The sequence below is a fragment of the Bos grunniens genome, chromosome 10 (assembly GCF_055505025.1).
Source record: "Bos grunniens cultivar Pamir isolate PY7600 chromosome 10, Bosgru_T2T1.0, whole genome shotgun sequence".
In the NCBI taxonomy this organism is placed as follows: domain Eukaryota; kingdom Metazoa; phylum Chordata; class Mammalia; order Artiodactyla; family Bovidae; genus Bos; species Bos grunniens.
Window position 1 is genome coordinate 51,695,643 of NC_141174.1, and position 13,904 is coordinate 51,709,546.

At 36.1% G+C, this 13,904-nt stretch overlaps 1 protein-coding gene across 5 annotated transcripts in view; it reads right to left on the reverse strand.

Annotated features, from left to right (window-relative positions):
• Positions 1 to 7,447: 7,447 nt before the first annotated feature.
• Positions 7,448 to 13,904, reverse strand: part of ADAM10 (ADAM metallopeptidase domain 10) — a 143,612-nt gene continuing 137,155 nt past the window's right edge. For all 5 annotated transcript variants that reach the window (XM_086321199.1, XM_086321202.1, XM_086321198.1 and 2 more), the window contains 2 exons: positions 11,549 to 11,675; positions 7,448 to 9,698 (listed from right to left, as the gene is read on the reverse strand). In XM_086321199.1, coding sequence (XP_086177325.1) covers positions 9,604 to 9,698; positions 11,549 to 11,675 — 222 coding nt within the window. In that variant the 3' untranslated portion in view covers positions 7,448 to 9,603. The remainder of the gene's footprint in view (positions 9,699 to 11,548; positions 11,676 to 13,904) is intronic.

The following is a 13,904-nucleotide window of genomic DNA, read 5'->3' on the forward strand; positions in this document are numbered from 1 at the left end:
TTTGCTTATTTTAAAACATAGAAACATAAGTATAACATTTGCATTATTTATAAATATTTCCATATTATGAACGTTTACTCAAGATTTTTCAGTTTGGGATACAAGATCAACAAAGTTGGTAACCACATTCACAGAAAGCAGAGATGCATGTAAGACTGAAAAAGCAGGCTGAAAGCCTGACCTCTGAACCTCTATGACCCATGCTTCATAGGTGACAAGTGTAGTAGCTGTGAAGCTCCAAACCTGTAAGAATTCCTTAGGTAAGAGAACCTGTCCCTGGCTGGGGATCTTACAAAGGTATACACCTTCTTCACAGCAATACACAATGCTTCTACAGAATCTAGACCCTCGGATGGAGGGGACAGAGGAGAACAGGAGTTTCCTGGTTTGGGAGCACTCTGTAAGACCCTTTTAGAGAGCACAATCAGAGTTAATATACAGTATTAGATGAACTTAGAAGAACCTAACTTTTTAAAAACTCAGTCAATAAACAAAAATCCACTTGACTTTTGCTCAGCATTTTCATTTGACCCTGGAATCCACATCCCCTCCCAACTTATTTTTTTGAATAGTTATTTTAAAACCTATGGAACTAGTATTTTGTGAAATTTATAGAAGAATGTTGATCTGGACATTTGCTGCAGGAAAAGAAAATGTTTAACTTCTACCTTTTATTATGAAATAATCAGACAAAAAAATACTATTGATGATTTAGCTAAAGAAAACACTTGTCCACACATACAAAGAAGCTAGGGCCTTCCCATTTAATTTCTAAATTGAGCTTTAGGAATCTATTTCTTGTGCCAGGAGTTATAATGTGTTACTTATACACTCCAAAGCTAAGCTGTGCTTTTCCCACTTGTGCAAAACATGGTGGGTATATTTTATATTCTAAAAATACAAATGCATATTAGATTTTGAAAGCAAACCTCTCTGGGGGTGAGAGGAGGAAGACATGCTGCCAAGGGACTTAGAATCAGAGACACGTATGGGTGAGGGTAACGTGATGACACTAACTTTTGTGTATTATTTCATGAAATTAGCCACACTGCCTACTGTGCAAAGCACACACCCTTGATTAAAATACAAATGTTTCTTGAATACTTACCATACACAAGTTCAAGAAAATGGCGATCAATAAAATTCAGCACTATAGAAGAACCAAGAGAGAAGGGCAATCCAGACAGAGGAAACTGGCTTCCCACTGGCATCAAAGTATAACAGCATGAAACAGTCAAGAAACTGCCTTGCATTTAATTATATCTACAAGTAAAAGTAAGTTTGGGCTAACTTTTACCAAAACTTCAAAATTCAGCTCAAGCATATATCCTTTGGGAAATCATCTTGGCTCACACAGGCGTCTCCTCTGAGTTTCTAGCTACACTGTATTCATAGTTTATGCACAAATACCATTGCATTATGATTGTTGGCATTTTTCCTTTCCACCAGATTATGAGCTCCCTGAGAACTTGGATTACAGTCCCTGGGAGGCTGAGGACAAAACACAGCAGGTTGATAAGCGAATGGGAACTGAAGTAGCCACTGGGAATGGACGATTCTTTTAAGAGCTTGGCTTGGGTAGGGCAGGATTATACCATGATGTGATATGTGCTATGACAGAGAATGCACAGAATGCTGCGCCTGCATGTGTGCTCGCTCAGTCGTGTCTGACTCCTAACTCCGTGGACTGTAGCCCACCAGGCTCCTCTGTCCACGGAATTCTCTCAGCAACAATACTGGAGTGGGTTGCCATTTCCTACTCCAGGGGATCTTCCCAACCCAGGGATGGAACCCGCGTGTCCTGCGTTGGCTGGCAAGTTCTTTACCACTGTGCCACCTGGGAAGCCCCAAACAGAATGCCACAATGCAGCAAATAAGAAGGACACCTCACCCAGCGTGGCAGGAGGTTAGAGGTCCTGATTCTCAGTTTATGGTAGCCAGGATACAGATACCAAGGTCTGCAAAGCCAAGGGCCTTTTACAACTCTCAAACTTTTGCCAACATCCTTAAGAACAGTAACCAAGTAAGACATCTGCCAAAGTACAAGCCAGCTCTTCAGTAAATGAATATGTTCCACAAAAATGAAAAATCATTAAAAAAAAATGCACAAAGGAATCCAAATAGCTGGGTTCACATATGATACAATCAAGAGCAAAAAATATTACCTTTCCCGAAAGAAAAACTAGCTCTCAGTGCCCAATATATAACCATTCACTATTAATAAAAACGCTATTTGACCTATTTAATCTCTCTTCATTCTTCAGATTTGGACTCAAGCATCACTTTGTGGGGATGCATGCCATGTCCTCCCTGACTAGTCCCACCTCCTTCCTCAATCCCATCTCTGCATGACCAGCTCTTGGACCACCAAGGCCTCCCCTCACAGCATTTATCATGGTTGATATTGACATGTATTCACATGAGTATTGCTCAAATGGTGGTTCAGACAGTAAAGAATCCATCTGCAATGCAGGAGACCTGGGTTCAATCCCTGGATCAGGAAGATCCCCTGGAGAAGGAAACAGCTACCCACTGCAGTATTCTTGCCTGGGAAATCCCATGGACAGAGGAGGCTGGTGGGCTACAGTCCACGGGGTCCCAAAGAGTCAGATACGACTGAGCACTGAGCATATGATATAGGATTCGTGTCTGTCTCACCCACCAGCCTTAAGTTTCTCGAGGGCAGGGACTGTTAAGTTCACTACTGATTTCCTATCATCCAGCAGAGGTGCTGGAGCAACCAAGAGCTTAACACAGATCCATCCATCCAGTGAATAACCGAGGCAACCAGTCCACACAAATCAACACGTGCAGACCACATAAGCCAAAGAATTCCAAACATCTTCTGATAAGGTTTCAAGGGAGAAGAAGAAAAAATGGTTAATAGGTCAGTTCAGTTAATCAGAGTTGCTACTAATAGGCACTGCAAAAAATAAAAACTACGATCGCAAATCCAAAGTAATGAAAAGTTAATCGTAACATTGACACTTTATAAAAGCAGGCCTTTTGAGGTTTAGAAATAAAAACTGTCTAAAAGGCGGGGAGGGAGGGAATAAAATATACATGAGAATGAAAAATAAAATTGCTTAATTAGTTCAGTATTACCAAATAGGTTTCACTTTTCAAAATGATGTCTAGAACACATACAATAGAAACACATTTTATATAAAGACAACTTACACTAGATCAAATTATTCTAATTTCTTTACACAGAAAACAATTTCAAGATAGCTTTTTAAAGATATATTTCCACCTCCAGGGATGATTATCATTTTAAGGAGAAAGACTAGAATCCAGCTTACTGTACTGAACTACTTAACACATTCTAATATGGGACACACAGGTTAAATGTGGATAATCTGATCATATTCCTTGACATGTTTTAATAGAAAATATTTTCCTTAAATAGCTATTAAGCCCCACAAAATCTAGCGAGCAAGGAGGGATCTAATGGCCTGCTTGCTATGATTACTGAGTGACTGATAGCTTCAAGCACTCACCCTAGCAGTTGAAATCAATTAATCATTCATCATAACTGGAGCAGAATATAATTAATTATGCTTGCTTGACTGGTTCAAGTTTAATTCCACTAAAATCATTATTTAAAAAATCATTATGAATATAGGCCATTGTCGTGAATTGTTGCTAAAACAGTAATGAATGAGCTTCTGTAAGAATAATCCACATTAAATTTTTTTTTTAATTTTTACAGAAAATTTTGAATAGGAACACAGGTAGAGAAGACACTATAATGAATCCCCAAGCAGCCATTACCCAGGTTCAACAATTATCAACTCACAGTCAAAATTGTTTTCAACTTTACTCCCAGATAGTACCCAATTGCAGCTCACAACTCTTTTTAAGCAAACACCGTTATCATCTCTTTTAGGTATTCAATATGCATCTCTAAAAGGGCTCCTTTTAAAAATGTAACCGTGATACCATTTTCACACCTAAAAATCACTGCAAAAATCCTTAAAATCATCAAATATCCAGTTAAGTTTTCCTATTTTCCCAATGGTGTTATTTTTCATTATTTCAATCAGGATCCAAACAAATCCACAAATTGTACTGGCAGATACACTATCTGGCAGGTATAATATCTTCAGTCTCTCTTAATCCATCTTTTTTTCCTTGCAATTCAGTTGGCGAAGAAACAGGGTCATTTGTCTTGTAGTTTTCCAGTCGGGATTTGCTGATTAAATCTTTTGTGGTATCATTTGACATGTTCCTTTGCATGAATGCATGCTAAGTCCCTTCAGTCATGTCTCTGAGATCCAGTGGACTACAGCCCGCCAGGCTCCTCTGACCATGGGATTCTTCAGGCAAGAATACTGGAGTGGGTTGCCATGCCCTTCTCCAGGGTAGCTTCCCAATCCAGGGATCGAACCCGAGTCTCCTGTGTTTCCTGCATTGTAGGTGGATTCTTTACCTGCTGAGCCATGGGTGTCATTTCTAGTAAAGAGGTGGTTAGATCCAGAGGCTTGATCAAGATCAGATCTGACTTTTGGCTGGACTGCTTCATAAGTGGTATGTGTGTTTCCATTAGGAGGCACAAATTATTTGACTGCTTTTTTGTGAGGTTAGTGGTCACTACTGATCATTGTCTGGGTCCCTTAATCATTGTGGGATAAAAATGGTGATACTGTATCACTCTTCTTTATTAGCTAGAATAGTTAAGTTCCAAAGGTAACTATAGTTTTGTAAACTATCATTATTAATTCATAGAGTAAAAGTTTTGGCCAATGAAAATTTCCTCAAGATGCTTCCTGAATCTTTTCTGATAGATCTCTAGTAGCTTCCTTGCTTTCTGGTATGCCAGTGCTTTTTCTCGGCTCTACATACACATTTCTTTCCCTATACCTGGAATTAGCCAGTTATCCAAGAAGTCAGGTTTCTTTGAAGAAAGTGATATTTAGAGACCACATCAGGGCACTACTTTTGACTTTCATTTGGGTTTTGTCCAAAGCTAACAAAGTCAACTAAGCAGGAGTATTCTACTATTGTTTCTAATAAGTCCACATGGCTACATGCATGTGAATTTTTAACCAGAGGGCTCTCAGATTTTCATAGATTATCTATATAATATGCTAATTAATATACATTAATGGAAGAAGTGTAACTTGGAACATATTATCTGGAAGACAGCATCATAATTTTTATCAACAATCTTTAGAAAGTCTTTAACTCACATTTAATTCCACTTTTAGGAATTTATTTCATTATTTGCCTTAGAATTTTCCTTAAAGGATTACTTAAAATAATGAACAATCTAAAACCTTCAATGTCCAAACAATAGGTTTTTTAAAATGTACAATACATCCATAGAATGAAATATTTACAGTCATTAAGATTATGTAGATACAATATCAATCTATTGTTAAATAAGAAAGCTACATAGAAAAGTGTTGAAGACTGTATCCCAAAATGTTAACAATAGAAACTGGGCTATTCTCATGTTTCCGATGCTGGTTTAGGATTTGGCTTCCCAGGATCTGCCAAGTCAGACACTACTTCTCCAGATGCTTTCCAGAGTCTATAAAATGCTGTTCTTGTTATCTCCAGTATTCCTTATCCTTGTTGGATATGATCTTTTCTTCCCCCAATCACTGTGATTTTAGCAGAAATTTTAGGAAAAAACAGAGGCTGATAAGTATTTTGCTCTACCCTCCATTTTTACCTAGCATTGCATTGTTTTTCATAGGAGAGATCAAATACTCTGAAAAGCTTATCAATTACAAAACATAAATTTCTACTGAAAATAGTGCATACATGTTTGCATTTAACATACACAAATAAGACAGTAGTGCAGAATACAAAGGTTCACTTGTATCCTAAATATAAAGGTTTGTATACAGAAATGAGAGTGGAAAAACTAAACGGGTAATAAACAGAAAAAGATTTGAATGGAAGCTGTTTTTAAATGAGAACATAAAACCAGAAATGCTGAAACTGAAGCTGAGTTCTGTGAGGCAAACTGATTATCCTTTTTGCTACTTAGAAGTCAAAAGTGCTTTTCAGGAAACTACAATTTCTTGCAACTTTAGTGACTTCTCTGAAGAATAACTGTCCTTGGCAGCTGCTTTAAAGCTAAATCCAACTCGCTCTCTAGTTTTGGGAGACCTTGACTCTTTATTTTTTTTTTTTTAATTTTATTTTTAAACTTTACATAATTGTATTAGTTTTGCCAAACATCAAAATGAATCCATCACAGGTATACGTGTGCTCCCCATCCTGAACCCTCCTCCCTCCTCCCTCCCCATCTGGATAAGGAACATCATTTCCTAAACCCCTGAAGACGGGCTGTCCAGTTTTATAATGGACTTACTAAATTGACCCTCTTATACTTTCGATTATAAATACTTAGGAAATTAAAACCCTTTCCAAGAACAAGAACCCGTAATTGCACAGCTGCCATGGACACTAATCCCACCTTTGGAGAAATAATAATCCTTAGGTCTTAAAATGTACAGACCACAGGGACAAATATAAGAACTTGAGAGTGGTTTGCTCAGTTTGGAGAAATCTTCAGTTTTCACTAGTCTGTAATATAACAAAAACAAAGTACCCAAAGCAAAAACTGCTGAAAACACCTCAGAAAACAAGACTGATCAGATAAAGCTGCCATTCCCATAAAGAAGTCCCTCCCCAAACTGTATATTTTCTGACACTATAAAGGGCACTAGTCCAGAAAGTGTAATAATTTATTCCATTGCTGATTTAATCTAAACAAAATTTAAATATGCAGTTGTAAGTAAAAACAGTAAACTTGTAATCATCCGAGTTAATATTGATAGTTTAATAAACATAATTAAACATAATACATATTTTGAAGTTTCTGAATTAAAGTAAAAAGTATTGCATGTTTTTACTCACTTAACAAATACTACTTATTTAAACTGGCCTCAATATATTAAAAAAATAAGTTGTGTTTGGGGTAGATTATTCTGTGCAGGGCACTATTCCAGGCTTACAATTCTTTTTCTAGGAAGGCTGAAATGTCAAGTCTTCTTACGTGCTATGAATTTGACAAAGCAGGAAAACATGGCTCAAATTTTTAAAATACACTTAACATCAAACTCAACTTTTAAAATAAATGAAGTATTTAGCATTCAAAACTTTGGAAAAAATATATAAGACCACAGTTTCCAAAATGACTCAGCTCTTCCACTAAGACACGTTTAGGCACTCTGAATACTGATTAGAAATAATGCAAAGCAGTTGAGATTAGTTAAATGTTTTTCAAATGTTCACTGTGTATAGAAAGAGATCTAATCACAAACATTTTTACATGGAGTCCTAACTAAGAATAAAGATATCTATACTTGTGTGGGAAGAGGCAATTCCCTTTCTGCTTAACCATCTCTTTCATTTAGGAAGGAAAGGCTGCCTTGCGGGACGCTTCTTTTGATAGTTCTCAAAGTTCAAAGAGTATGAAACCTTCAAGTTGATTTCATCAAGTCTATTTATTAATGCATTTCAAGTTTCAAAAAACCTTACATCTTTGCACAATACTTTATTTTTTGCAATTTTTAGTAAAAATTTCCAAAGTGAACAAAAAGATACTGTATAAAACACAGTGGACATTAAACTGACAGTAGTATTAGATCTCACTTGTCTCGATCCTCTTGTTTTACCACATCTTGATTTGGAGTGGAGAGAGTTCAGTGCACGTATCTCTTTTCAGAAAACATTTAACTTAGACTCAAAATAAAATAGGGCAGTTGTACACCTGCCAAAACCCTACCACAGGATAACATTTCAAGCAAAAAATGTACATGTTCAAAGTCTAGCACACTCAAGAAGTTACTAAGAACTCTGGCGGAGTAAAAGTCACCATTTTAGAAATGCAAACCCACTTCCAACCTTTGCACAGTCCAAAAACAAAGGCATTTAAATGATTTAAAAGCAATTACATACATATCTACCTACTTGTTTGTTTAGAATTATTTATAGTCTATCTGGGGTTTCATGTACAAAATTTGTCTCTAAATCATGTACAAAAAGCTGTATTTTGAAAAAAGTCACCACATACTGTACAAGTTTACAAGGAAGAGATCCCATTATTTTCTCTAGCATTTTTGGCCTTGCTGGCTTGCGTCACATTATGAGAATGATTGTGTAAACCTTATACTCTTAAGAAAAAAAGGAAAAAAAAAAAAGCCAAACACAAATCATTTCAACTTTGCCTAAATTTGCCTCCTATGTGAAGCCAGGAAAATCATAGCTGTTTACTTCTAATTTAACATGATGTAGTTGGAAAACAAGCAATAAATATGTCACAAGCTTAAAGTTTTTTTTGTAATGCCCCCTTCCATTCCTGCATAGCAATAAGCCTGTTAATACATTAAACGCTTTTGACTTCTTTCTTTAAAAAGCCAATTATTTACACCTGTTTAAAAAATAAATTTGGAATGGGACATTGTGCTGTTTCACCTTCATTGCTGATAAAATATCTTAGGGAAAAAAAGTGTCGGAAGGCCTATCTACAATTTTAACTACTAGTTGAGCAAATCACTCCTCTTTAGTGGTTACCAATGATCATGATATGCTGAAAACTCTGTTCAAATATCTTGATAAAACAGACACACAGCTTTTCTTTTCCATATCGGACAAAACCCAAAACATAATTAACATACAAATAAGAGGCTGCAAATAAAAAGAATCATTTCATTGACCTAACTGCTACCAACATGAATAAAAATTTCACCTATCAATTCAAATATGGAATTGAATTAGAAAGTTTAAAATAAGTAAGCAGAAATCAGACATTTACATAAAGAACTAAGTCTGAAGTAGTAGTATGCTGCATATGTCCAGTTTTCACAACACTTAACTGTGTTCTTCAGCGTCGTCAATCCTGTGCTCTTAGCAGCCGTTTGATAAAACAAAATGAATATCAGAACCAACTCCATCATGAGGAAAAGGTAAACTGATTCTCTTCTCATAACTGCCCATGTAAAGCATGACAGAATCCTGGACCACTGAATACCACCATTCTCTGTTATCCTGAGTATGTCAATTAACAGTAATTTTTCATTAAGAGCGGAAAAAATTTTATAATACAAAGAAACATCCATATTGCAATTTCTGTTTACAATTGCACACAGAAGTACAGTGTACGTAAGAAATAACATGTCTGCATATAACAAGGTATGTACATTGGCAAGTGATGTCTCCAATGTTGAGGTGGTCGAGCCTCCTAGCCTTGATTGGCAGTTGAAAAAAATATATATATATTTAAATTTGTGATAAAAGTTTATCGAGAGCCAAGTTTGCCTGCAAGTGAAGAAAATGCAGCAACGAAGAACAGGGAACACGGGGCACATAATAATATTCTAAGACTTTGTGCCATTAGGTTAAAAATATCTGTCTATAAGAAAATGGGGTTTCTTTTTTTTTCACATCCCACCCCCAAATTGGAATTTTCAGGCTTTAAAATTTAAGTAATTCCACCTGATCTGAGGAAATGATCTCTTGCCATTTTTTTTCTTCTACTGTTATTTGTGAGGGTTTCATTTGGGGATGATGATTTAATAGGTTTCTCTTTGGAGTGAAGTTTTCCCATTGTAGGCACTAGGAAGAACCAAGGCAAAAGCTGAGTTAACGTCTCATGTGTCCCATCTGATAACTCTCCCGGGGCCTCTGACGCTGGGGCTGTTGAATGGGCTGGGGAGGTCTTCTCCTCTTTAAAGTGCCTGTGGGTCACAAAGCAAAAGAGGTTTATCATGAGCTTTTCAATCTTTTAAAGACAAAGCTGCCATTTCAATAAAAAAAGAGGTTCTAGACCAGCTCTGTCCAAAACAAATACAGTATGAGCCGCATACATCATTTTCTATTTTCTGGTAGGCATAATGTAAAAAATAAAACAGAGACAGGTAAAATAATTTCAATAATATTTTCATTTCATTAACCCAATATAGCCAAAATATTAATAATTATTAATAAAATATTTCATCTTAAAAATACTAATTCTTCAGAGTTTGACACTTAACCGTCTGAGCCACCAGGGAAGCCAGAGTTTGGTAGGCATTTAATATTTACAATACATCTCAACTGAGACTAGCCACATTACAATTGCTAAAAAGCTACAACTATCAGATTAATATGGATTCTGAGGACAGACTGCATGAGGAACAAACTGCTGGGTATCTTTGAGCAAATGACTTAACCTCTCTGAAGCTCAGATGATTAGTCTGTACAACAGAGACAATTAACTAACTCATATAGTCTGTTGTGAGGATTATATGATAATTCATGTAAAAGTGCTCAACATCTTTTGTGAGGGTTCAATAAATAGCAGTTAAGAGCTGGCATTTTCTTAAAATGAAATTAAGTAAAAGAATTTTCATTGAATGAGAATAATGTAGTCTCATTCAATAAAATGAACTGGTAGTGTAGTTAAAAAGTGTCACCTGGCCCTTGGAAATCCCTAAGAAATTGACAAAAGTTCCTGACTGCTAAAGCAGTAATTTGAAAAGCAATGACATCAAAATCAAATTTCTGCTTCCCTCCAAGATACTGTCCCAGCATGACTACTGAAGTCTCTTACCTTAAGATAGGGAAATACAGGAGAACAACTGAGGGAAAATTATAAGAAAGCCCTAGTTTTAAACAACTTTTATGTAGGGCAGTGGATTTGGCCTGAGGCAAGAGGCTTCAAGAGGCGAAGTGAGTGGGAGGCAGGAGAGGGAATCCTGGGACGGTGCCTGCCCTTGAACATACAAGAACAGAGTCCAAGGGTCCTGAAGAAAGGGTGGAAGGGGACACCCAGCCTGGGGAGGGGGAGGGAGAAATAGACAGGGCCTAAATAATCTGGTAAGTGGATTTCTTACCCTTCTCCAAATCCATGAAATGAAATGAAAAGTCACTAAGTCATGTTCAACTCTTTGCAACCCCATGGACTATACAGTCCATGGAATTCTCCAGGCCAGAATACTGGAGTGGGTAGCCTTTCCCTTCTCCAGGGTCTCTCATATAAAGGTCTTTCCCATCTCTCATCTCCTCCCAGCCCTGGCTCCCTGAGAGCTAAAGGATGGAGACAAAACCTTAGGAGTTGTTTTCAGAGATGGAGAATAACTACAGTTGTTTGGTAACTGAAGCCTCTACCCTAAGACTCTCCCACAGACTGGAATCTGTACGTCCCCACAAGAGAAATCCGTATTTTTCCCTTGGGAAAATAAGTTTATGTGCCAGAATATATTTCAGGAGCATGAACACAAAACCCATAACTGAAGCATAGCTATTAGAAAGACCAATCATTTAAAAGTGGTCTATCATAATAAAACCAAAAAGGGAAGATTTTACTATTTTTTTTTTTTTAAAAGGATATATTAGCATTAAATCAGCAGCCATAAGCTAGCCTGCATTGATTGGGGGGGGAAAAAAAAAAAAAACACTTAAAAATCAACTAAATAATCCATCTAGTAATCCCATTCTCAAGGAGAAAGTACTATAAATCAACTACTAAAGACTCCTTTAAAATTCAGTTCTACTTGCTGAATGGTTCTGAGTAATAAAAACATATACCTTGCTCAAACTGTCTTACCTGGAAGAGGTTTAGGAGGAGGCAACTTTGGATTACTACTTGGAGTGTGTACACTGCATATCTTAATAAAACCAGCCATTAACATGATCAGGGCAATTCCCATAAGTAATACTGCCCACCAGTAAGCCTAGAAATAAAAAGATTTTTCCAATGAAAAAACTATAAAATATTTTAGAATATTTTGTATTATATAAAATATATAATAGGATATATTACATTTTAATTTTTAAACCACATTTGTTCATTGGGAGTTGATAGCTACCACATAAAAGCACATATATAAAAATTTCTTTAAATATAAAAAAGTACAAAGGAGGAAAGAAAAATCACCCATAATTTCACTTCCTAGAGGAAACCACTCAGTCTTATTTTCATTCCAGTTACTCTCCAGTGACTTAGAAGATATATAGCTTGCTTTAAATTCTACTAGATTTTAAAAATATTCTTTAACCTATAAATTTTTCTAATCATCAAAGCTAAGACTGAAATTCTATCTTTTTTGAGGCCCCTCTTTCCTGTTTCTCTATTTCATAAGGAACTCTAGTCTCAGACTACCATTATTAAATTATTTTTATACAATCTATCTTAGTTTTCATTATATATATATATATATATATATAACGTATATATTCACTTATTTAAAGGTTAACTGCCTTCTTTAACATGAAAACTGGAAGTATATACACATGCTTGAGGCAGGCAAAGTTTCTCTCTGAGAAGGTACTAAAATTTCACTTCCAACTTAAATCATATTAGATCAATTTGCCAAACAAAAAAACTTCAAAAATTACTGGCATAATTTATAGAAAAATTATGCTGCCATTCTTAATAAATCCTAAATCTATTTTGCAATTCAAAATATTCAAATTTTGTCTTAAGATAGCATATAATAAACACCATACAAAATAGTTTAACAATTAGAAAACTATGAACCTTATATTATTAAAACGCATACATAGTTATTGCTCATTTTGCCAATAAAACTCACATTTAAGAAGAGTTTCTATGATCTAGGGCCTTACAACAAACAGGCTACTACTTCCAGACTGTTTTCTTTATCCAGTAGTGACAACACAATTAAAGAAATAAAAGCTAAAAGAAAAATGAATGCTGTGGCGAAACACCCCAAGCCACCCACTTTCCCCATGTGTGTAAAGCCATGTGTATAAATTTATACATATATATAAATGTGATTAATTTTGAAAGACCCCCAAACTTACAGAAAAGTTCCAAGTACAATACAAAGAAGTTCTTAAAATCTAGAACCATCTAAGAGTAAGCTGCTTCCATGATGTCCTATTACACTTGAACAATTCAACACATAGTTTCTACAATCTATGGGTGTTTTTCCTAGATAATCACAATATAATCATCAAAATCAGGAAACTGGTATTGTTACATTAGTACCATTAAATCCTCAGACTGACTCATTCAAGTTTTGCCATTTGTCCCAATACCATCCAATTCAGACCCATGTTGCCTTTAGCAGTTGTGTTTCTTTAGTCTCCTGCAATCTGGAAATAATCCAGTCTTTCCAGTTTATATAACTTGGACACTTTTGAGGATTACAGATCAGTTATTTTGCAATGGAATGTCCCTCAATTTGGGTTTCTCAGATGTTTCTCCATTATTAGATTCAGGTCACACATCTTTTAGTTAAGAGTATCTCAGAAATGATGCTTTATGATCATGTGACACACGACTTTGATCTCATTACTGAAGATGGTTTACTTGACCACTTCATCAAGGTGTAAACTGCCAACCTTTACCAAAAAGATACTCTACTCTTTTGCAGTCAATGAGTATTTCATATAGACATAATTTAGAACTATGTAAATATTCTATTCCTTATAAAACTTACAATTTATTCATTTGTTCATTTGTTTATTCCCTCTCGGTTTCCTATTTTCCTGAATGGGTTATAATCCATTACTATCATTATTATATCTTTTAGGCCTGTCCTGACCATTCTCTGAGCACTGAAGCTGGCATGAGGAGTTCCAGATCCATCTTGTTCTTTCCCTGCCCCAGCCCTGGAATCAGCCATTTCTCCAAGGAGCCCCAGTTTCTCTTAGAACTGCCCTTCCTAAGCAGACAAATTTCCTCTCAACACTTACACTCTGACATCCCAAGCCAGTCACCCCTCCACAGGGCACACAGGGCACCCTGCCCTGTGCCAGGATAGCTCCCCTCACCAGGCAGGTATGCCTTGCCTGCTTGGCATCACCTAATTGTCTTTAGGAATGAAGTGTTCAAAAAAGGAGAGAGTAAGGGGTGATGAGATTCAGCCTTACTGCTGAGAGATTTGATCTTTCAAGAGATGCTACAAATCTGAATTTTTATATGAAATTTGTTT